We start from the raw sequence: 22,883 nt of genomic DNA on the forward strand, positions 1-22,883 counted from the left end.
GGAAAATGCCAAGTCAGACCATGTACGTAACACGCCAGCTCTTGTTTGAAGAAGAAGAAACAAACCTGGTCTCTTCAGGTTCAGTTACATGTGCAGAAAGATGCATTACTATAAGAAACATAATGGTCAGCGACAGGAAGTAAGAACTGAGCAGATGGTTCTGGTTGCAGAATCATGATTTATTACCCAATTTAAAATAAAATAGGCGTCCGTGTCCCTCCCAAGTCATGGAAATGGTTGCACCTTTTTTTATGTTTAGCTAAAACCAGGGTACACTGGTTTTTAACCAGAAATAGTTGATTGATTGCTAGAAATGCATATCAGAGAGAGATGCTGGGACATCAGTGTGATGGGTCTCAGGAGGGAAGAGAGGACGGGGTCCCAGGTCAGCAACCTCTGAGACCCCTGGAAGGAGGGCTGCTTCCTGCCCTGGCTTTTTTGGAGCAAGTTGTGTGTCTTCCAGTCTGTCTGAGGTGTGAATGCTGGCACTTTGTGAAGGGAGTGCTATGTCACACAGAGAGGACCTCATGCTCTGTCCTGGGTTTGTGCTGTCAGTGACCCCAGAGATGCAGCAGGGCCATCCAGGTAGATTACTAGCACCCCAACATTTTAGAGGTGGCAACACCGTAAAGCAATCAGCAAATTCTTACGGTACAGATAAATAAACAGAGTTCCTCTGGGGTGTTGCAGGGAATTCTGAAATCATACTTACTGTCTTCAGAAGATTTGTGTGTGCCCGGGTGCACAGGCTTTCCTATCCTTTCAAGAAAAGTAGCCACAGATAGATGCTCTTCTTTAGAAAAGGACAGTGGTGGGGCTCCTGGCTGCACTCAGAGGACAGGGGACCCATGCCAGCAGCCTGAGTTCCTTTCAGGAAAGGCTGCAGTGTAGTGGTCTATGTCTTTTGCTTCTATGAAATGGTGTACTTTGTACATTGGAGTCACATGAAATCATATACTTCTTTACCCCAATGTTAGGATTTCTATCTAGATGTCCCCCCAAAGCCTTGTGTACTCATAAGTGGGGCTTTTAGAAGGTGATTGGATTGTGGGCACTTAGAGCTGACTTGCTGTGGGGAGGTAGGGTCTGGTTGGAAAAGATGGGTCTCTGGGGCGTCATCCCCCTCCCTGGCTCCTCCCTTCACTCTTATTCCATTCCTGTATGCCATAAAGGCCCCTCTGCCCCACGAATCCCTCCCTTGCCCCCCTTTGCCACACTGTCCTGTCTCGGAGCTAGCAGACTGTTGATTAAAACCCCTACAAACCCTGAGCCAAAATAATCTTCCCTTTCAGTTGTGGGTAATGGGCTATTGTGTCCCAGCAACAGGAAAGTGACTCATCATTATGTTAAGAGCCTACTGCATGCAAGGTCCTGAGTTCGATCCCTGATACCCCCCCCCCGCCAAAAAAAGCCTGTTGCAGCTGTTCACAGGATCACTGAGGACAGCTCTCTGTGCACTTATGTCTAAATGTCTGTAACAGCTTAGGAGTTGTGCTGGCTTGGGCTGACTTCTCTCTAGCTCCGATGCCTGTGTCTGAAGGTCACTCCTTTGTGGCTGGTCACATGCAGCCAGACTCATGAGCTCTCTCTCCCCTGGCATATGTTTTGTTTCCCTGACATGGACTTTGGGCTGTAGCCTCATCTCTGCCTCCCTGATTTCACCCTTTCCTTTATGTTTCTTGTTTCCTTCTTGTTGATATTCTCTGTCTGTAGCCATTTGTCTTTCAAGCTTCAGGACAGTTTACACTAGAACCAGTCAGGGGACGAGTAAGATCCCTTTTTCCCCTTTAAGAAAAGATATTAAATGAAAGAACAAAACTGAGCCCCCCAATACTTTCTAGATGGTTCTTTGTTTTGTAGAGGAGAAACCTGAAATTCAGAGGTGGGGATTGGCCAGAAATCCAGCAAACTGGTTAACCCAGCAAAGAGACACACGCAAGACTCTGTTCTGCTGGCTGGATGCTGTCACCAACACAGGCACAAGGACAGCCACAGGTAGCACTGGGAGAAGTGCTTTTGCAGTCCATGTCAAGGACAGAACAACATGCCTAGTCTCCCTGGGCCTGGCTGCCTGTCTTCTTTGAGTTACTATGATTCTCTCTAAGATTGTCCTATTCCTTTGCTAGGAGGAAGGAGTTTCTAGCTTTTGACTTTTTCACTGTCTTGGTTATTTTTCTGGCTACTGAGACAAAATACCCAACACTCAAAGTTAAAGGAGGAAAGGTTTACTTTGGCTCACAGTTTGTAGACATTTCAGTTGATAGTTGGCTGTCTCCAAGTCAGGGTGGCATGGCAGAGGAAAAACATTTCATGGCAGGCAGAAGGCAGCAAGGCAGCAAGCAGTAAGCAACAAGAGACAAACAGCAACCTTCTTTCTGTCCTTTATATCCTGTCCAGGATGGGGCAGCCCTAATCCTAGCATGACACCATGAATCGATCCCAGCATCACATCCTTGATCCCAGCCTGACACACCCTAGGTTCAACTACCTCCAAACAGTCCTACCTGCATGAGCCTTTGGGGGGACATCTAGACACAAGCTGTAATATTCATGCTCTTATTTTTCTTTGGCTGAGATGGTGGCTCCTGCCACCCCCTTGTGGCCTTTTAGTTAGTGCTGACATCTGAGGTTGCTCCTTCTTTGGGGAACACCCTTTCCCACCCTTCTTGACTGGGAAATTATTCTTTGTCTTTCACACTTAGCATGGATGTCTATCAACATGAGACCTGTTCCCGTGACATTCAGAATATGCCCATACCTGGACTCCTGCATGTGATACTAAAATGATACCCTGTGATCTCTAGATTTGGCACCCACCTGAGTGCTGCACAGGTGGGTCCACCACTTCTGTTGCCTCTTTAGGGTCTCATGGGCTGCTCCATAAACATGGTGCCGCTTCAACTTCATCACAGCAAAACCTCAAAGCCCTGTTCTTTAGTGAAAGCATTTTCAGGAACATTTAGTCTTTTTAACTTTCTCTTTTATCTTAACTTGCCAAAATAGTAAGGAAGAGGGTGTTGGCCAGGTTGACTGCCAAAGCAAAATACCACAGACCAGCTGGTTTCAGCCCCAGAAATTTCACCTTTAGGATAGCTCTGGAGGCCAGAATGTCCACAAGCACAGTACTGGCAGCGTGGGTGTCTTGTGAGGGCTCCTCCCGGAGTCACAGGTGGCTGTCATCATCTCACTGAGTACTCATGGAGCCTTTTTGTGTATTGGGAGGCAGTGACAGAGGAGAGCAAGAGTGCAGGCAAGAGCACATGCTCTAGCCTGGGCTTTTTTTCTTTCCCCTTGATACCAGGGATGGGACCCAGGGCCTCAAGCATCCTGGGCATGTGTTCTACTTCTGAGCTCCACCCTGGCACAGGCCACTTCTTACAAGGGCACTAATCCCATGATGAAGGTCCCACACTACTGACTGCCCTCAAGGCCTCACCTCCAAATACCATCATACTGGGGGTAGGGCTTCATCAATATGAATTCAGGGGGATATAACAGCCCACAGCATAGGGATGCACAGGTGACCCACTGACATTTTGCAGTGACAGCTGAGCGTGGTGTGCTAAGAACTGTAAGGCTGTGAGGTCTCTGTGATTGTGTGAGTTCCACATGTGGACTTTTGCTAGTGACTGAGCCTTGGGAAAACTTCTTACATTTCCAGGGAGTTCTCACTGTGGTCACACAGGACTGGAGTGACAGGCTTAGAGCCAGGTCTTGGACATGACACAGGGCTCCCTTCTCCCAGCAATGACCTTTTGGGCAAAGGAAAGAGGCAGATTATGGGCAGTAAAGGGAGTTTTCAAGTGGATACCATGTTTCCTACCTTTGCACACTACCTTTGCCTGGAAATGCCAGGCTTTGTGGTCTTGATGTGTATCTGTCTTTTGGCACATCTGTTCTTTCACCTCCTTTATTGTGGGGTTTAACAATGTGCATCAAAGTTATTGTTTTATCAAAAGGAGATGAAAAAATCCTCATGGATTTGGGTTAATATAACTATGGTTCTTTTATTTAAAGCTCCTTTGAGCTTCAATTCACCTTATTTCTAAAATAGTGTGCAGTGGGCTGAGGATTTAGCTCAGTGGTACCGCTGCCTGTCTCACAAGAGTATGGTCTTGAGTTTGATCCTTGGTACCACACACACACACACACACACACACACACACACAAAGGTGTGCAGAGATCACATCTGTGCTTTGATTGAATTAAATAACTTAGAAAATAAAAACACCTTAGCTACATGCCCTTTCTTTCCAGAACCAGAAAGAACCCCTGAACTTGGGAGACTGGTGGAACTTTTTAATCATCAGGACAAATTTTTTAAAAATAACTAGTAGAAATCTATCCTTCTGAAAGTCAGTCTGACAGATGAATACGTTTACTGAGTAAAATGAAACTGAGAAAGCAAGAAGTACTAGAATCAAGAATTATCACAGTGCTCCACACCAGGCCTGCATTGAGTTGAGTTTGAGGGAAAATTGAAGTCGTCTCAAATTTTCCATTTGTCTTCTACAGTTGGATGTGAAAGGGAATTGTGACGCTCAACAAATAGGCCACACACACACCAAGAGGTCTGACTGGAGATTTTATTCAAGGGGTGGGAGTAGAGGGAGAGAGAGAGAGAGGAGGAAGAAGCAGAAGGAGAGAAGAACAAAGAAAGGAAGGTCCTTTTATCAGTTTTGGGGTGGGCTATTGAGTATTTGTGAGGAGTGGGCTATCTTTAACCTATCACAGGCCAGGTTGCCCTCTATGGGTTTGGTCCTGGAGAAACAGGTTTAACCTCTCCAGCCCACTGTGGCCTTGGGGGGAAGGGAAACTAGAGATAAGAGCATGAGGTCTTTAAGAGCCAAGAAGCACCAGGAGAATGTAGCCTGTGCTGGTGGCATCACAGACTACTTTAACATAATCACTTCCCTAACAGGATGTTCTCAGTATGTCCAGTGGGTTGGGGATGTAGCTCAGTGGTAGAGCACTTGTCTACATGTATGAAGCTCTGGGTTCGATCCTCAGGACTGCAAAACAAAACACTAATATGTAGATTATTTAGCTTTTTGTACACTGACTTGGAACAGAAGCAATATCAAGTCAATTTATAGCCACTTTATTTTAAGAAAATTTTAATAGCAAAACAGTCAACCTTAAAAGGTATTTTTTTAATACAAGCTGAAGTAGAACAATCAAAGAGAAAGATGAAAAAAGAAAACCTGCCAAAGTGGCCTGGAAATGCCCCTTTAACCAACATGTTATTCATGTGGGCTTCTGAGAAATGTGGCTGCCAAAGAGCAATGTGGGACACCCAACTCAGGGACAACTAAGACCTTTGCACAACTGTGCCAGGAAGATTGCAAGTCCAAGAGCAAAGGTCTACAGGCCCTGAAGGCTTGCATGCATTAGGGCTGAGTGTGGCTCCCTGGTAGAGCACTTGTCTGGCCTGTGTGAGGCCCTGGGTGTGAGCCAAAATAAACATTTAAAAAAGCAAGTTCAGAGTTTTGGTACTTGAATTCTACTACTCACTCCTCCTGCCTTGGAATAGAGACCCATGTAGGCAAATGGGGAGGAAACAAAGCTGAGTTGGAAATAAAGCTCAAAATAATAGCTCAAGCCTGGCCAAGAGACCTCAGGCTTTCTGTCCCCTGCAGAAGGTGGAGCTTCCTTTCTGGCCTCCTCCCTCACTCCCGCCCCCCACTCACCCCTCAAGATGGAGTCAAGAGAATTTTACTGCATGGATTCAAGAGAAGAAAGAGATCCCGTGGAGTCTGGGTTCCTGCCTTTCAAGCTCTGGAATTCCACTAACAAGCCTAATGAGCTCAGTAAATGAACAATCAGATGAATGATTCTTCCCCTTGGAGTGAACTTGGAAGAGAATGAAAGGATAGAAGTGATGGTAGGCAGAAGAGTCTCCTCCCCCTGGGCCGAGCTGGAATCCTGGGAGGAAACTGAATATTCCTCTTGCCTCCACACCCAGTAGTTACCACTGTCAGTCACCAGTGTCTGAGGGGAAAGAGACAGTGACTGGAGAAACGCCTGCTGCCCCAGGCTGGTATTTAGCAAGTCCTAGGCCATGATTTTTAAAAAGTTAATTAAACTTGCAGTGATGAGTGACTAAGGTCAGCATTGATTGCAAAGATGTTCAGAGCAAAGTCTCCCCACCTTGTCCCACCAGGGGATCCAGTGGCCAGGCCCGAGTTGAAAAATAGCCAGGAATGTAGCTCAGTGGTGCCGCCGCCTGACTCCTAAGCATAAGGTCCTGAGTTCAATCCCCAGACCAAAAAAGAAAAAAGAAGAGAAAAATGGGGCTTAGATCATCTCTCTGCACCTGTTTTTGCTTGTATAAAATAAAGGAAACTCTTTCATTTCAGAGTTGAATGTTGTGCCTTCCAACAGGCCAACATTTCCACAGAAACAACTAGAAACAACAACAAGTAAATTGCAAAAATCATATTTTCAAGGAAATTGGAGAAAGCAGAAAGAATGAAAGTAAATATTCTAGAGAGGGAAGAACCTTCTAATTCAAGCTAATTTCTTCATGGTAGGGGCAAGGAAGGAGGAAGGTTACTTACTGGTTCTGAGTATGGGCTACGGATCAGGTGTGGTCCAAGAAGAGTTATTCTCAGGGAAAGAGAAACTGGCAGAGATTTTGGCAATCGAATGGATTGGAAGCTGGAGGAGGCACAAGGCAAGTCCAGTTTTCCCATGATGTTTGGTGAGTTCTTGTGCAGAGGGAAGACTCAGTCTTGGGTGCTTATGAGACAAAGTCCTGCTAGAAGGAGGGGCATGCAGCAAAGGCACAAATGAGTCTTCCCCTCAAGGTAGTTGTCAGATTTTGAAGCTGTTGGGATAGGAGTTTAGCGAAAAACCTCTGAAAGGCAGGACTTTCACGGGTGGGGAGATAGACCCACCAAACTCTTGCCAACGATACCTGAGGGGTTAGATAAAGTAGAGGTAGACTAAGTAACCACAGCAGCAGCCCATCCCGAGTCATTTGGTCCCTGGTTGGGTTGAGCCCATCTAGAAGGAGAAATACTTCCTGGAGGAAGGCATCCTTTGGAGCAGGTGCAGTTTGGTCACAATGGCCAGCATACATTCAAAGATATGCGTATGCACTTAGGCAGGAAACTGTGTCTAATAACTGAGTGGACAAAATAATCAGAACGGAATCACAAACGACCCACATACCGGAAATGATAGTAATTGAAAATGACTGGATTAAAGAAACTAGAGAAAAAACGACGAGAATCTCAATGTAACATTGAACCGTAAAAGTAAAAACCACAGAACTGAAAAAGACATCTGAAGTTAATTTATTGAATGGGCCTTACAGCGGACCTGGACATGATGTAGCAGGTTTGGTGAACTAACACTGTAGGAAATACTCAAAGTGAAGCTCAAAGAAGAAAAAAGAATAGAAAGCACAGAACAATGCCCAGGAGACCTGGAGAAAAATGTTCAAAAGACCTAATAGATGTGTAATTGGAGTTCTCGCAGAGCAGGAGAGTTTGAGAAGAAACAGTATTTGAAGGGATAATGGCTGAGAGTTTTCCACAACCATTGAGAGACATCACCCTACAGCTTCAGATTCTCCCCTGCAAACATAATATTCCAAGAAAGCCAGATGTAAGCGTACTCTTCAATAGTGAGTAGTGAAACTTGAAGATCAAAGGTAAAATTCTTGAAATCAACTGGAGAAAAACGATAGTATTTTATATTGAAGAATCATAGGAGTGTGTGTGTGTGTGTGTGTGTGTGTGTGTGTGTGTGTGTGTGTTACTGGAGATGGAACCCAGGGCCCTTGCAATAAGTTACATTTCAGCCTTTCTTATTTTTTATTTTGAGACAGGGTCTCCCTAAGTCACTAAATTGCCGAGGCTGAGTTTGAACTCGAAATCCTCCTGCCTCTGCCTCTCAGAATTCTGAGATTACAGGCATTGGCCACCATGCCCAGCCTGAAGGCTGACTTTTTAATGAACTCTGAGCACTTACAGTGAAACGGTACCTTCAAGGGGCTAGACATAAAGTAGAGAGACTGGACCATCTCCCTGTTCCATTCCTCTCTTCCCACTCTAAAGAGCTCGTCACCATCCTCTTCACAATTAAGTACTGTGAAGAGATGCGAATTACTCTATAGGTTTCTTACTTTCATTGTGCAAACATGCTTGTTAGGTCTGCTGATCCTTAGATTTCCAGAGTCACAAAACCTCATATCAGTAGGACACAGTGTGATGTTGGCTTCTCCCCAGATCTCCCACTGGAAACTTGCTATAAATCAGGTGAAGTGGTACATAATTTGGATAGATTATGTTGTCATAACGTGAGGAGAGAATACATGAATGGCTCTAGCAAAAGGAACCACGACACAACTAACTATATCACACATGTATAGTGCTTGTTAAGATGTTGGATGAGGCCAAGGATTTAGCTCAGTGATTCCACCACCTGTCTTGCAAGTGCAAGGTCCTGAGTTCGATCCCTGGTACCAAAAAAACAAAACAAAACAAAACAAAACACACATGAAAGATGTAGGTAAGTTGGACTTCGTAATTTTTGAGCTCCAAAGGATCTGAGATGGGGTTTATATCTATCAAAGGGACAAAGGGTCTAAATAGACAGAGAAGACGAGCATATGGCCAAGAACCTCACGAAAGGAGGCGCAGCAGCATGAGCCACAGGGAATGCAGGGCAGAACTGCAGGGGGACACAGGAAATAACAGACAGGGAGAACTTGGGGTCCCCATAAAGTGCCAGCAGGAACAGGAAATGATTCCTGCATGACACCAGCAGTGACAGTGCAGTGATGGGTGCAGATGGTGACAACGATGTCTTCTTTGCCCCAGTTCTGGCTCATTGTACTCGAACTAGTAATACACCAGTAGTTGGGGATTCAGCCCTCTCGACCTGAGAATGACAGGGAGATCTTTTTTTTTTTTTTTAAAGGCCAGTACCCGAACCTCAGAAATTCCTATTTGATTGACATGGAACAGGATGTCAGTGGGGCTTTTGTGATTTAACTTCTCACAGGATTCTGGGTGTGGAGCGAGGTTGGGTCCTACGGAGTCAGGCTGCCGTCTCCAGTGTTAAGGCCACAACAGAGACGTAGTGTGGAGATGGGAAAGGGTCTTGGCACGGGACTCAGGAGACCCGGGTTTTAGACTCAACTCTCCTCTTGTAATTGTGTGCTTTGAGCAAGTTATTTCTTCACCTGCACTTTATTTTCTTCACCTGTCAAGTGGGGCTAAGTATGCCCTGTACAGGATGTTGGGGGACCTTTGACATCATGTGTGTGCCACTCCAGGGCCTGATGCCTGGGACATTTTATGCCTTTGTTACATTTTAGTTACTTTCTTCCCTTTCTTTCTCTGAACTAGATATTCATGTCATGCTTTTTAAATTTCATTCCCTTGTTTCTTCTCCTTATAAAATGTAGGAGTTTACTAAAAGTCGCCTAAGATTTCTCTGGGTTTTTAATTTTATTCTTCCTTCACTTAAACCTCATCTGTTTTTAATCTTCATCTCTGTTCTCAGTCCCATTGAGCTTAAAATACGTGTTGTTTTTCTGATACCTGCTGAAATGAATGGTTCATAGATTTTTTTGTGTGGGGGGGTACTGGGGATTGAACTCAGGACCTTGTGCTTCCAAAGCAGGCGGCAGAACCACTGAGCTAAATCCCTGCTCCTATGTTTCATATATTTTAATGAGGCAATGCCAAGTACCATTAATAGCCATGTCTGGAGGTTAGTGTGAGTTGTTGCTCACTAATAATTACACCGATCCTGGTGATAAATCACAGGGTGGATAATAAGAGTTAATTGAATATTTTTAAAATGTCAAATAGTGTCCTTAGACCTGGTTTCTACTGGGTGGACTCGAAAGAGTTCCTTGGGTCCTAGAAGAAAAATAGCTTACTCTCAGGTTGTAAATTTCGTATTAGATTTCCTCTGTCACCCAGAAAGGAAGGTGAGGCGTGAGGTTAGTAACATTCACATATGAGTCTGTGGCCGGTGAGAGAGCTGTGGACGCTGTCCCTGGAGACGTGGCAGTGCAGTCACACAGCAGCTGGAGAAAGTAGAGACCCATCGGTTAATGGTGAGGGGCAGAGAGAATGTCGCAGCGGCTCTCAACTCTGGCTCGTTGTCCTTCAGACAGGAAGAGAGTTTTAGGCAAGGGGTACTGTGACCTTAGGGGTGTTTTTCCAGCTCTGATGATCTGGGGCAGCTGTACAACCTCGGCTGGGCACTCGTCTCACGAAAGTCTCTGCTGCAGGCCCCTGAATGTGGAGAGCCGAGTAGGATAGGCCCTGACCTGGGAGACCTCACATTTCAGTGGAGTCAAGATGTGGACCCCGAGAAGGTCTGGTGTAGTCAGTCAGGTGCATGGGCAGGAACAGGGCAGGTTCAGGACTAGTTTTCTGGAAAGGGACTTCCGAGCAGGGAGCAGGAATTGTGTGGCAAGCCTGTAAAATGACTCCTGGCCGGGAGGACTTGCTGGGTGAAGGCAAGATGATGCTGTGAAAAGCCATGGCCAGTCTAAGAGGGAGGTGCTTGGCTGTCAGTGGAAGCTGCAGACACAGGCAGTGAACGGGCTTAAGTGCAGCCCTTTTGTTTAAAGAACCACATGCATTTAAAAAACAGCTAAACAACAATCCCAAGTCTCCAATTCTCCTTCAGATACCTTTCTGTCTGGTCAGTTCCCACTAACAACCCTTCCCCCTTATTTTCCTTAAACAGAAAATTTGTCTTAGGGTCAAAATAAATGTTTGAAGAAACAAACCTGATCTGCTTGAAATACCAAAATCTGTTTAAATAGCAGTTTGTGACACAGGTTGACAAAGCCAGGAAGTTCCAAGCTCTGCAGAGGCACATCGTATCGAGTTCTGCTGTTGTTGGCACCACTGGGCCTGGGTCAGGTGCTGGTGTTTGTTTTGTTTTTGGTACCGGGGATCAAACTCGGGACTTTGTGCTTTCCAGGCAGGAGGCAGAACCACTGAGCTAAATCCCTGGCCCAAGTGCTGGTGTTTGTTATGCAGGTCCAAGCGTGTTCCTCGAGTGATGAGACTCTTGCTTCTTTGGGAAATATCTGCAGGGGATTTAGCTCAGTGGTTCGGGTGCCTGCCTCACAAGCGCAAGGACTTGAGTTCAATCCTCGGTACCCAAAAAAAAAATGCTTTTGAGAAGCAGGAACAATTGGTAGTAATGGCTATTTCTTATGTCTGTTGAATGGTAAGAGCCAAGAGTTATGTGAAGTCTTTTGGAGGGGCAGATTTTTGCCATTTTAAAAGGCCCTTCCCCCCTTTCTGAGACGGGGTCTTGCTGTGTAGTCAAGGCTGACCTCGAACTTGCAGAGATCAGTGATCCTCCCGCCTTAGCCCCCACACCCCTCCCTGCTGGGCTTACAGGTGTGCACCACCACCACTACACTGGACTTAAATGCTTTTTATAAAAGTTGTAACTTTTATTGACATTTTTGGAGAACAAAATTTAATTTATTTAAGAGGCTGTTGTTGGGTGGGGAGGGAGGGGTGTTTGGCTCATTGGTTTTACTGCCTGTCTGGCAAATGCAAGGGCCTGAGTTCAATCTCTGATACCAAAAAATCAAAAGAAAAGAGGCTGTTGTGTCTTTGTGTTGTTGTATGAAAGCTGGTTGGAAGCATTGAAGGGGTTGGAGCCCTTCATGGCCACCCAGGGTAACCCACTGTAACAGGGTCCTCAGCCCTGGGACTGGATACACAGCTTGGAGATCTTGGAAGCTTGGTTTTCTCCCATCACCACGGAATGGGAGGCCCATTCTCTGTTGCTCAGCTGGGAGGATTGCTTGGTGCAATGTGAAAATGTGACTAGTGATGGATCATGTAGCATTGCACCCCAAATCATGGAGCTTGCAGCCCCTTGCTCTCCTTTCTGTGAAGTGTGGGAGATGGCTGACACTGGAGACTTGGCCAGCAAGGCCATAAGTGTGGAGATGGCTTTGGAGGTGCAGCTGGCAGGGTGTGGGAGTGCCTGGTGTGTGTTGGGTCCCTAGGTGTTAATTATAGGTCCAAAAATAGAAAGGGGACCCAGGGCCAGAAATTCAGTGTTCAGTGGTCATTAAGCCAAAGATTGGCCAGAGCTGGGTCACCTTGGGAGTTAGGGTGCAGTGAGAGAGGATGGGAGGGAGAGGCCCCTTTCCCCAGTTCCACGCTCAGTGCTCACACCCAAGGGCCCTGTGTGTGCCCAAGGATTCCCATCAGGCGATCATTCAGTGTTACGATTCGAATGTCCCCCGGATGCATTTTGACATTTAACTGCTATCATGACAGCACTAAGCCCTGTGACATATAATGGGTGATTAGATCCCAAGGCTCTGCTCTCGTGGATGAATGAGTGCTATCATCCCGGGACTGGGTCAGTTATCACCGCACAGGGTTCGTAAGAAAAAGGATGGTTCAGCCCAGATCCCCTCTGTCTTGCGCTTGCCTGGTTCGTAGCAGGAAGGCCCTCTCCATGTGCTGGCACCATGCCCTCGGCCTTCCCAGTCTCCGCAGCTGACATTAATCACCCAGGCTGTGGTAGAAAAGGGACTAAGACTCTCAGAAAGCCCTGCTTCAAACAGACGCCACAGTCAGTGCGTCCCCGCGGCAAGTGTGTGGCAGATGATCACTCTGTGGCCGTGAGTCTCTTCTGGGGCAAGCAGGGAGGTAGAAGTGCAGGTGGAGTCCATGCCTGCGTGTTACCGGGACAGGGACTGCCCTGTGTCTGCGGCCTCTGGTGACCTCGTCTGCAGGGAGCGGGCATCACAGTTGCGTTTCTCATCACTCACCGGCGCGTTCCTCTGAAGCCTGTGAGTCTGTGAGAGTCCTTTTTGACCCTTTTGTTTTTAAATACCTGTTTTGTGCTTAACAAGAAGAGATCATGTTCTGTGCTCAGTGCTAAGTTCCTACACACGTTTCAGAGCAGATTGTGAGCTTTCAAGCACACAAAGAACCTGTTCAGAGCCGGCTCTGACAAAGTGAAAAGGAAGCCAGTGCCTGTCTGACCCCGAGCTTGTCTGTGTTCTCCTGGGGACAGGAAGCGGGTTCCGTTCCCTCCCAGCCTGTAGATGGCTTCTGAGTCTCTGAGCCCGGGATTCACATCTGGAGCCGGGGGACAGATTCGGAACTGATCAGTGATTCATAAATGCAGGCAGTCGGCGGGTCTATCACATAGGTGATATCACATAGGTGGTCTGGGGAGAGCAGGTCAAGCCGTGGGTCAGGTTCCTGTATCCCTGTATCCGTCCACCTGTTGTTACTGTAACACAGCACACAGAGGCCTGCTCAGGTTTCAGTTTTGAAGTTTTGGAGGTTGAAGGGCCAGGCAGTAGCCTTAGCTCAGTTCTGGCATTGGCCTTCTTACGTGCAGCATTCCAGGGTGGCACTGGTACCACATGGCAGAGACAGGATGTGTGTGTTTATGTGTGGTCTCCCGCCCTCTCTTCTTAAAGGCACCAGGACAAACCCTAGGGTCTCCACCCTGGTGTCCTTTACCCTAATCATCTTGTAAAGGCTCGCAGTTAAATAACAGAGTTGGATTATCGTTCCACTTTCTCAGTACCATTAATGTGGGACTTGGGGGTTAAACTCTTGCATGGATTTGGAGGGAAAAACCTTGCTGAAACTAGAGCAGTTCCTGAGGAGGAGTCATTCCTGAGGAGCCACCCCAGCCTCGAAGGTAGCCAAAGGGGTAAGAATTAGGAATTCAGAAGAAAGAAATGGATTCATTTGCTCTCTGCCACCCCCATAAACACGAGTCACCATCTTAGCCATTTTTAAGTGGACAGCCCAAAGACATTAAGTACCTTCACACTGGCGTGCAGCCATCCCTACCATCCATCCCCACTGATGTTTCTGCTTCCCAAACCGAAACTCTCTAGTCATCAAACATCGTCTCCCTGTCCCTACTCCCCTGGTCCTGTAATCTACTGTCTGTCTCTGAGTTGGATGACATGGTAACTGACGGGAGTGGACTCAGACAGTTGTGTCTTTCTGAGTCTGGCTTATTGCATGTAGCATAAAGTCTTCAGGGTCCACCCATGCTGTGGCACTGCAAGAACTTACTTCCTTTTGAAGGCTGGAGAGTGTCCCACTGCATACACACCACATTCTCCTGTGGATTCTTTCAACTGTGCTGTGAACACAGTGACCTGTTCAGATGCCTGTTTGAGTCTCTGCTTTCATTGGACTTTTGGATTTGTTTTATATTTTGGTTTTTTGAGACAGAGTCTCGCTATACAGCCAAGGCTGGTCTTGAACTCACTGTGTAGCCTAGGCTGGCCTGAAACTCTAGGAATCCTCCTGCCTCAGCCTTCTGAGTGCTGGGATTACACACATGCTCTCCCTATCTGGCTTTAGTGAGATCTTTTTATCTAAGCTGTATGGAGCTTATGTGATCCCTCTCTTGGGTTTCTGGCTATGAGACAAGGTAGAGCAAGAAGTCAAGGTCCTGGTTCTACTTCTCACTACCACAGACCAGCAGGCGCCTGGAGCAAGTCACTCACCACCTCTTGAGTCACAGCCTGCCTTCCACTTCATGGGTTCTGCCCCAGGTGGCCATGTGTGGGACGTAGTGCACCCAGATTTGGAACACTCAGCCACCCCTGGCTTCTGGTTCCTCCTCAGTGAAGTGAGGGGTGGCGCTGGGTGTACAAAGTCTGTCACTCCATGAGGCTGAGGCAGGAGGATTGCAAATTCAAACCTACCCTGAGCAATTTAGCAACTTAGTGAGACCCTCTCTCAAAGAAAAAACACACTGGGGATGTAGCTCAGTGAGAAGACTCTGGGTTCTATTCTCAATACTTGAAAAAGAAAAAAAGCATAGTTTTATGGACGTGAGCATGACCCTCACATGTAGCAGAGTGGATGTGTGGGAACAACTCACGTGGCCGGAAGGCCAGGCTGGCCGGCTGCCCGGCAGCCACCCCTCTGCAAGGCTTCGCCACCTGCTGCTCATCCTTTCTGGGAAGTTTCTGTGAGGTAGGAGAAAGTGATGACTCCGTGAGACCCCTGCAGAGGGGAGCTGCCTGCAAGGGTGAGCGACAGGAGAGGCCTGGGCACCCCAATCCCTGTTGAGCCCTGGGCTCTGTGAGGCCGAGAGCACACTGCGTAACACTGCATTGGCTACAGCAAGGCACTCACTTGTGTGTGATATTTCAGTGACTGCCTTAGCTAGCAGCCAGCTTGCTCGTGCAGAGAGGGAGTTTTGAAGAGTTTTGGTGGGGCACAGAAGGAATTGAGATGTGTTACATACGGGCACCAATTCCCCATGTGGCATGCAATCATCACGTACTACACACTCGTACTAATAAGGACAAATGTGAAAAAGTTTGAAAAAGGGAGGCTCCACAAACATTTCCAGGAAGCAGCGGATGGTGAAGGCACCAGCGTGGCTGCTAAGGTCTCCTTATTTTCAAGTAAGGGCTGGTTTCAAAATTGTGAGATATGTTTTTCTTGGCAAAAGGTGCTGTTAATAGGAAGAAGCAGGCCAGCTGTCTGCCTCGCAGCAGGCTAGTTTTCTCTAAGCTGAGGAAACTTGTGGAGGTGCAGAGGCGCAAGTGCCAGCCCGTGAGCTTCACGCAGGGATCAGGGAGAAGCCTTCTCACAGGCCGGGCTGGAAGTCAGAGTCAGGAGAGACATCAGGCAAAGAAGGCCCCAAAGAGTCAACACAGGGGGCAGATGGATGCCAGTGTGGTGGCACAGGCCTATAATCCCAGCACTCAGGAAGCTGAGGCAGGAGGATTGACATGAATTTGAGGCTAGCCTGAGCTATGAAGTGAGACCCTGTCTCAAAAAAAAAAAAAAATCCTCCAAGGCAGCAGGGGCAGGGGATGGGGACCCTAGCAAAGGAGATGAAGATAATGATAAGAAACTAGGAACAGCACGTTAGGTCTTCTATAAACGTGAAGCGTTCCACTACACCAAGCACCACCATGGCCAACCTCCATGAGTAGGCTGCGGTGAGTGGGTTAGCTACGAAGGTCCCACATCTCACCTGGTTTATGTATGGAAGGTGCTGGGTTCAGAGCTGCAGAGACTTCCTCTTGAGGTGGGAACTGAAAGCCAGTGAGTGGGTGAGGACAGACCTGTCTGACCTACTCCTCTCCTGGCCATGCCCTCCTGCCATCTTCCCAGCTGGAGACAGAAGAGGCCCAGAGCAGAGCATACACAGTGCCCTGGAGGGGAGGGTAGTTGACATTTGTAAGGACCCACTGTTGAACGCCCCCCGCCCCCCCATCCAACTCAGCCTGCTTCCCAAAGCAAGTCTCTCAGGGGACTGTTGTAGTCAGGCCTTGTGAGGGAATAGATTTACTATAGGACACATGATTTATAGGGTTATTTTATAATATCCACCCAAAAAGTAAAATGCAGAGGAGTACAAGAGATCTGTCCATGTGCTAGAGATTCGAATAATGCTGAGGGCCTGGATCCCACGGCAGTGTCCTCATGAGTCTGGCCAGAGGCCTGGAGCCCACAGCAATGTCTCATGCAAGTCCACCGGGGCCAGGATTTAACTCAGTAGTTCTGAAGCCTGCCTTACAAGCTCAAGAACCCAAGTTCGATCCTTGGTACCCCCCCAAAAAAGATCTGCACCAGAAAGGTCCAAAGGCCAGTGGTGGAAGCCAGAAAGCCTGCACCTGGTGAGGTGAAGGATCTGTGCCACTAGGCTGAGAGATCTGCATCGGAACCAAGAAGCAACTGTAAAGGCGAAGACCAGAGCTCCCCTGAGGAAAGCAGCAACCATCCCTGGTGACAGCCAGGACCCAAGCTCCTCCACCGATGAGAACAGCCAAGTTCGCATCACGAAAACCAGCTGTGGCAAGTTTCTCCAGGAACATCAACAGTGAATGATCTTCCCCTGCAGTTCTCCTTTTTTTATTCCATTGGCGGCAGTCCTCAGGTGGGTGTCTTCCATTCCCAGAACCACACTGAATGAGTTCAGCTGGGCGCTCCAAGTTGACCATTAGTTAACCCACCACGGTGACCTTTCTCACAGAAGCTGTTTTGATCTGCAGAATGCAGAATTCTGGAAACAAGAAATGGCTTGTCTTGAGCAGATGTCCCAAGTGCAGGCGGAGTTGGGCCTCTGCTTCCCACACACTCTCCATGCCAACTGTGTAGAGGCACCTCTGGTGTCTGGGTACCGTGACTGCCCCATTTCTAAGACTTTTCTGGAATCCCTGGCTCTGAGAGACACAGGGGTAACATTTTTCTCCTCTTACTTCAGCTATTTCAAATAGTTAATGAATTAGCTGCTGTCTTTCTCAGGAAATACCTGGCTTCTTAGAGTAAGTGTCATGGGTCAGGAAAACGGGAACGTCGCGAGAGGTAGGAGATAGTGCTGTGAACGAGGCAGCTTGATGCTGTGTATCCTGAGGTGTGGTGACCTCCGTGTGAGTCAAGTGGAAATGTGAGTCGTGAATGCGCCCTTCCAGGAAAGAGACATGGGCTGCTGCCTCCTCTTTTGGTTTTGAAGAGTTTGGAAATTGCATCCCCACCTCCTTAGCATTTTCCACACCACAGCTTGGCTCAGAGCCACACTAATGCAGGGGATGAGGGAGTATGGGGTGGGCACCAAGAGGGAAGGTGTTGGGGTGTGAAATGGTGCAGCCTAAGCTTGGGAGAAATGACAAGAGTGACCAGAGCCTTCTGCTGAAATCATTTCTGCAGGTCCTCACAGCCGGGCTGTCAGTGCTGCTCTTTGACGTGGTCTTGACCAGCACAACCTTGGGATGGTGAGTCTTGTGCGGAGCAAGGAGATGCAGATTGGTTGCTTGGGTGTCACTGGGGTATTTTTTTGCACAAATGTTGAAGAAAGGGTGTGTTGGTTGTGTGTGAGTCCATTCTGATGTAAATCACATATTAGTGATTCTTTTTTTTTTTTTTACAACTCTTGATGACATGTAAATTTATGTTCAGAGGAGTGCATAGATCACTTCTGTGATCTTACACACCACATACAACCTGACAGATTTTCACCACTGGAACATTCTGTACGTCCTGTACCCCATGTCCTGCACACCTCCCAGCCACTCACCCACACAAGCCACTGTCCCTTAGCGTCCAGAGGGGTTGGTTGTCCCACGACCCCTCAAAGATTCCAAATCCAGTGGGTTGGCCACATGCTGAGGAGGGATCGGGGGCTCATGGAGACAGGGCTGAGTGGAGAGCACTGGGCTGTCAGCCAAATCTGCCCTGGAGGCCAGGCCAGCCTTGCTGTGCCTTGACCATGGCATCGTGTTCCCACCTCTGCCAGGCCCACCTTCCGTGCTGGTTTCCTATGGGCCATGACTTGTCATCCTCCAAGTCCAGGCAGCCTCTGAAGGGCCTCTGTGACCACACCCCATGCAAGGTCTAACGTCATTTTTTTGCCTCTGAGTTGATTTTCCTTCAGACAGCCCTGACCACCATCCCCTTGCTGGTTCTTTTTCTACTTGGTAGGGTCTGCCTGCCACCCAGAGGCCAGCATGAGGGGACACTGGGGGGTGTGCAGACAGGTCTGGTGAAGGGTGTCAGTGAGGGTGACTGGAGCAGGTGGCACTTTAGCAAGATGGCAGAGGCAGAGGTGGGGGGACAGCTGCACAGGGCACACAGGACACAGTCATTGAGACATGCTGTCTCGGGATACCTGAGGAAGTACACGTGGTAGTTGGGATGGTGACCTCCTAACAAAGGCCACATACCCTGACCACAGTCCTGAGAGCCCGTGATTCATAAAGAGTTTGGTCGATTAGTGACACAGGATGTGTGAATGCTGCTTGAGAAGGCTTTACTGTAGCAGCAGTACCCAGCTGTGACCAGCCCACACCAGGCTTGTCCTTCACCATGAGGCCTTGTGAACATACTAATGAAGCAATCATGTGCCTTCACCGCTGTATCAGTCAGCTTTCTCATTGCTGAGACACAATAATCAATACTCACAGCTTAAAGGAAGAGAGGTTTAATCGGGCTCACAGTTCAGGGGACTCAGTCCATGGTCACCTGGCTCCAAGGCAGAAACATCATGGAGAAGAAAACTGTTCACCTCCTGGCAGCCAGGAAGCAGAGAGAGAAGGAAGGAGCAGGGGACAAGAACACAACCTTCTAGATCATGCTTCACCTCCTAACAGTACATTCACCTGTGAACCTGTCCATGGGTGGACCCACTGATGAGTACAGCGTCTCCAAAGATCCAATCACCTCCCAAACACATGAGACTTTGGGGGGACGTTTTACATCTAAACCATAGCACTTCACACAAGACTTTCCACTGCAGAGCTGAAGAAGAGGAAAACTTTATTCCACATTACTAATATGCAAACCAGTTTTTTTGGGGGGGTGTTGAGACAGGGTCTCACTACGTAGTTGAGACTGACCTGGAACTCACTATGTAGCCCAGGCTGGTTTGAACTCACAAGGATCCTCCTGCCTCAGCTTCCCAAGTGCTGGGATTACAGGCATGTGCCACCACGCCCAGCTCAAACCAGTGGTTTTGACCATGACCTGTGCAGGAGGTAAGGGTGAGGGAGGAAATGATGGGGAGATCAAATGCTCTTGTCAATGGCCAGCTTTAATTTGGTACAGACATACTTAGGTATTTTCAAATGATAAGAGTCATGTGCTATTTGTAAGACATTTGGAACAACACAGAAATACATCAAGTATTATGCCAGCTATTCCTCAGATAGGACTATCTAGAATATATAAACAACTCAAAAATGTTAGACCTTCTGAAATAAAAGACCCAGTCAAAAAATGGGCAGCTAAAATGATCAGACACTTCTCAGAAGAAAAAGTACAAATGCCCAATAAATACATGAAGAAATGTTCAACATTGCTGCTCATCAGAGAAATGCAAATTAAAACACTGAGATTCAGTCTTACTTCAGAAAGAATGGCCATCACCAAGAAATCAAATAAGGGCCAGTGATTTAGCTCTGTGGCAGCCTTGCAAGCACAAGGTCCCAAGTTGGATCCCCAGTACCAAAAAAAAAAAAAAAAAAAAAATCAAATAACAAATACTGGAGAGGCTGTGAGGAAAAAAGAACCCTTCTCCATTATTGGTGGGAATATAAATTGGTGCAAACACTGTGGAAATCAGTATGGAAATTCCTCAAAGAGTTAAAACTAGAAATTTGACCCAGGTAGATCCCTTCTAGGCCTCTTCTCAAGAGACTTAAACCATTTTGCAGTAATATATGCACAACCATGTTTATAGTAGCACAGTTCATAACTGCTAAATCTTGGAAGCAGTCTGTATGTCCATCAACAGAGGGATAAAGAAACTGTAGCATTTATTCACAATACAGCACTACTCTGCCATAAAGAAGGATAAACGAGTCATCTGTAGGGAAACGGATGCGCCTCGAGGCCATAATGTTAAGTGAGATAAATCAGATGCAGGAGCTTAACTGTTGCATGGTTTCTCTTACACGAGAAACCCAAAGTATAAATGAAGAGCAAAATAAAAGATAGGTAGTAGGAAATAAGGAGATAGATTTTTTTTTTTTTGCAAAAGGGAAGGGGACCAAGAGATGGAGGGAAGGGGGAGAGAGGACAGAAGGAGATGAAAAAGGAATTGGGCTGTGTTATATACATGTACCAACCCCACACAAGCAATGTCATCACTATATACTGCAAACATATTAATTAAAACTATAAAATTGAAATAAGTGTGTGTGGGGGGATACATTAAGTAAGATATACAAGTCTTTCTTCCTTCCTTCCATTGCCTCTTGCTGGAAGCGGTCCAGGTTTATTAATGGTGAGCGCGGTGCGGTGTCGGTCAGATTTGTATTTCAGGGGAGCTCTGGAAGGAGGGAACAGAATTGAGGGCCCAGCCATGATAAGGTGCCTATGGTCAAGCAGTGCTGGCCAAGTGAGATGAAACTGATACAGGGAAAAATGTAACTCCCAACCAGTCAGATGTCCATTAGGCCAAGTTCGTGTCCCCTGAAGTGGAAGAATGAATTCCAGAGGACAGTAGAGGTTAAGAGCAAGAAATGTTTGTTGGGGAACAGGAGTAGCTCCTGAGAGACAGGAAGGAGAGGTCCCAGAAGTGGGTTGCTGCTAAGGGAACTTCTCCAGGAATGTTTTATAGAGCAAACTCACAAGGTGAGTGCCACGTGAGTCAAACTATAATCAGCCAGTAGGATTACAAGTACAGCCACTTAGCTGATACTGATCCAGTAGGGAAATGAGTCACGTAGCAAGGGTACATGGAAAGAGCAAAGGTGTTTTGGGGAAGGGATGGGTCCGGATCCTCTGGTCACCCATCTGGGTGACTGATGCCTATCTGGACTTACTGGACCAGGCGGTGCCAATTATAGTGTAATTCCAGGTTACTGCTTAGCCCTGAGGGAGGTGTATAGGTCTGGTCATTATGTCTTTACCTCAAGGCCTGATCTTCAGATGCGCCTCCAGCTACAATTTTGATGTCTTTATTTTTTTTGCTGACTACCTCAGCCCCTCTCTTGACTGTATATTAATTTCTGTCTAACTTAGCTGCCTAGAATAAAATTGTCACACATGAGCAGTTTGATCCTTGATAAGTCTTCACCTGGCCACCAGGCTGCCGGCCGAATGGCAGCTTTCCTTCCCTATGACTGTGAGCTGCCTGCCTGGACCGAATCAGAATAACTTATGTTATCATTGCTGTTTCCCGATTTCTTATCCCTTGTATGAAAACAGAAAAGAGAAAAGCTGAGAGCCACTTTAGATGACGCCTGTTTCCATTCTGGTTCTGATATCTTCACTGACACATTTTTGCCCCACACAAAAGCACTGTTAATATTAAAGGGCACACAAGCTTTAGAATTGCTTGTACATTTCTCCACCAGCATGTGCAAAGAAAAAAAGCATGTGATTGCCTAGCTTTGCTCAAGCACAGCATGGTTCTAGAAGAAAAGTGTTTTTTCCATGCCTGGGATCAGAGGAATAGCTGATCCCTCCCTGCCCCCACCAGTTGTACCCGTGGCTTGTCACCTGTTTGATCAGGACTTCAGTGGTTGCTGGTGGGGACCAGCAGCGGCAGTGCCATGGCTGTGGCAGCCTCCATCTCCCAGGACTTCCTGCAGACAACCCCCCTGGGAGTGGCCATAGCCATGGAAACCACAGTGTTATTTTACAACACCAATAGGAGATTCCTATGGGTAAGTATGAGGGGCAGGGCCTGGCCCTGTGCGATACAGATGGGGAAGTCTGGGAGGTGAACTTGCACCTGTGTGGCCTTGGGCTGGAAGAAGCTGGCTCAATAAACAGATATTTACCACATGCCTGATACATGCTAGGAACTGATCTTAGGTGGAAGTCTGAAATCGCTGTCTCTGTGGTATCTGCAGATGCCCACCGCCCTGCCTAAGGGCAGGCTGGATGGCTCTCAGAGAAAGGGATTCCTAAACTCTCAGGAGTTGCTACGGGGACATTTCCTGCCCCAAGAAGAAGAATGGAAGGAAAAGAAAAATTAGGAAACAACCCTACACCTTTTTATGTTTACATTACCTCACGACAACCCTCCAAGTCATCCCCATGTCAAAGATGATGCGAGGTTCAGAGGCATTACCCAGCTTCTTACAGCTGTCAGGTGACGGGATCAGGATTGGAATCCAGGCTTTATGTATCCAAAGCCCCATAACCTCCCAACAACATGGATACGAGAAAGACCAAGGACAAGGAGTGTAGACAGGACACAAGGTCACTTGTGTGGAAGGCGTTAGAGAAATTGGCCTCAACGTTCCTCTTCCCAGAAGAGTGGTTGTGTTAGTCTGCTTTGAATCACTGTAACAAATAACTGGATATGTTCACCATGGGAGAAGGACGGGTTTATTTTAACTTGGCCTTGTTGCTTCTGATCCTGTGATCAGGCAGCACCTCATGGCCAGAAGCAGGCAGTGGAGCAGATGC

At 47.4% G+C, this 22,883-nt stretch overlaps 1 protein-coding gene across 2 annotated transcripts in view; it reads left to right on the forward strand.

The window, feature by feature from the left end:
• The window catches only part of Tmem241 (transmembrane protein 241), a 105,302-nt gene that overhangs the window by 74,557 nt on the left and 7,862 nt on the right, over positions 1 to 22,883 (forward strand). Inside the window, exon 15 of one of the 2 annotated variants that reach the window (XM_010638720.2) lies at positions 17,673 to 17,737. The exons of the other annotated variant lie outside the window; for it this stretch is intronic. Within the exon in view, the coding sequence (XP_010637022.1) occupies positions 17,673 to 17,737 (65 nt within the window). The remainder of the gene's footprint in view (positions 1 to 17,672; positions 17,738 to 22,883) is intronic. 2 annotated transcript variants of the gene reach the window in all.

Source organism: Fukomys damarensis, unplaced genomic scaffold (assembly GCF_012274545.1).
Source record: "Fukomys damarensis isolate Sample0158 unplaced genomic scaffold, DMR_v1.0_HiC HiC_scaffold_30, whole genome shotgun sequence".
Taxonomy (NCBI): domain Eukaryota; kingdom Metazoa; phylum Chordata; class Mammalia; order Rodentia; family Bathyergidae; genus Fukomys; species Fukomys damarensis.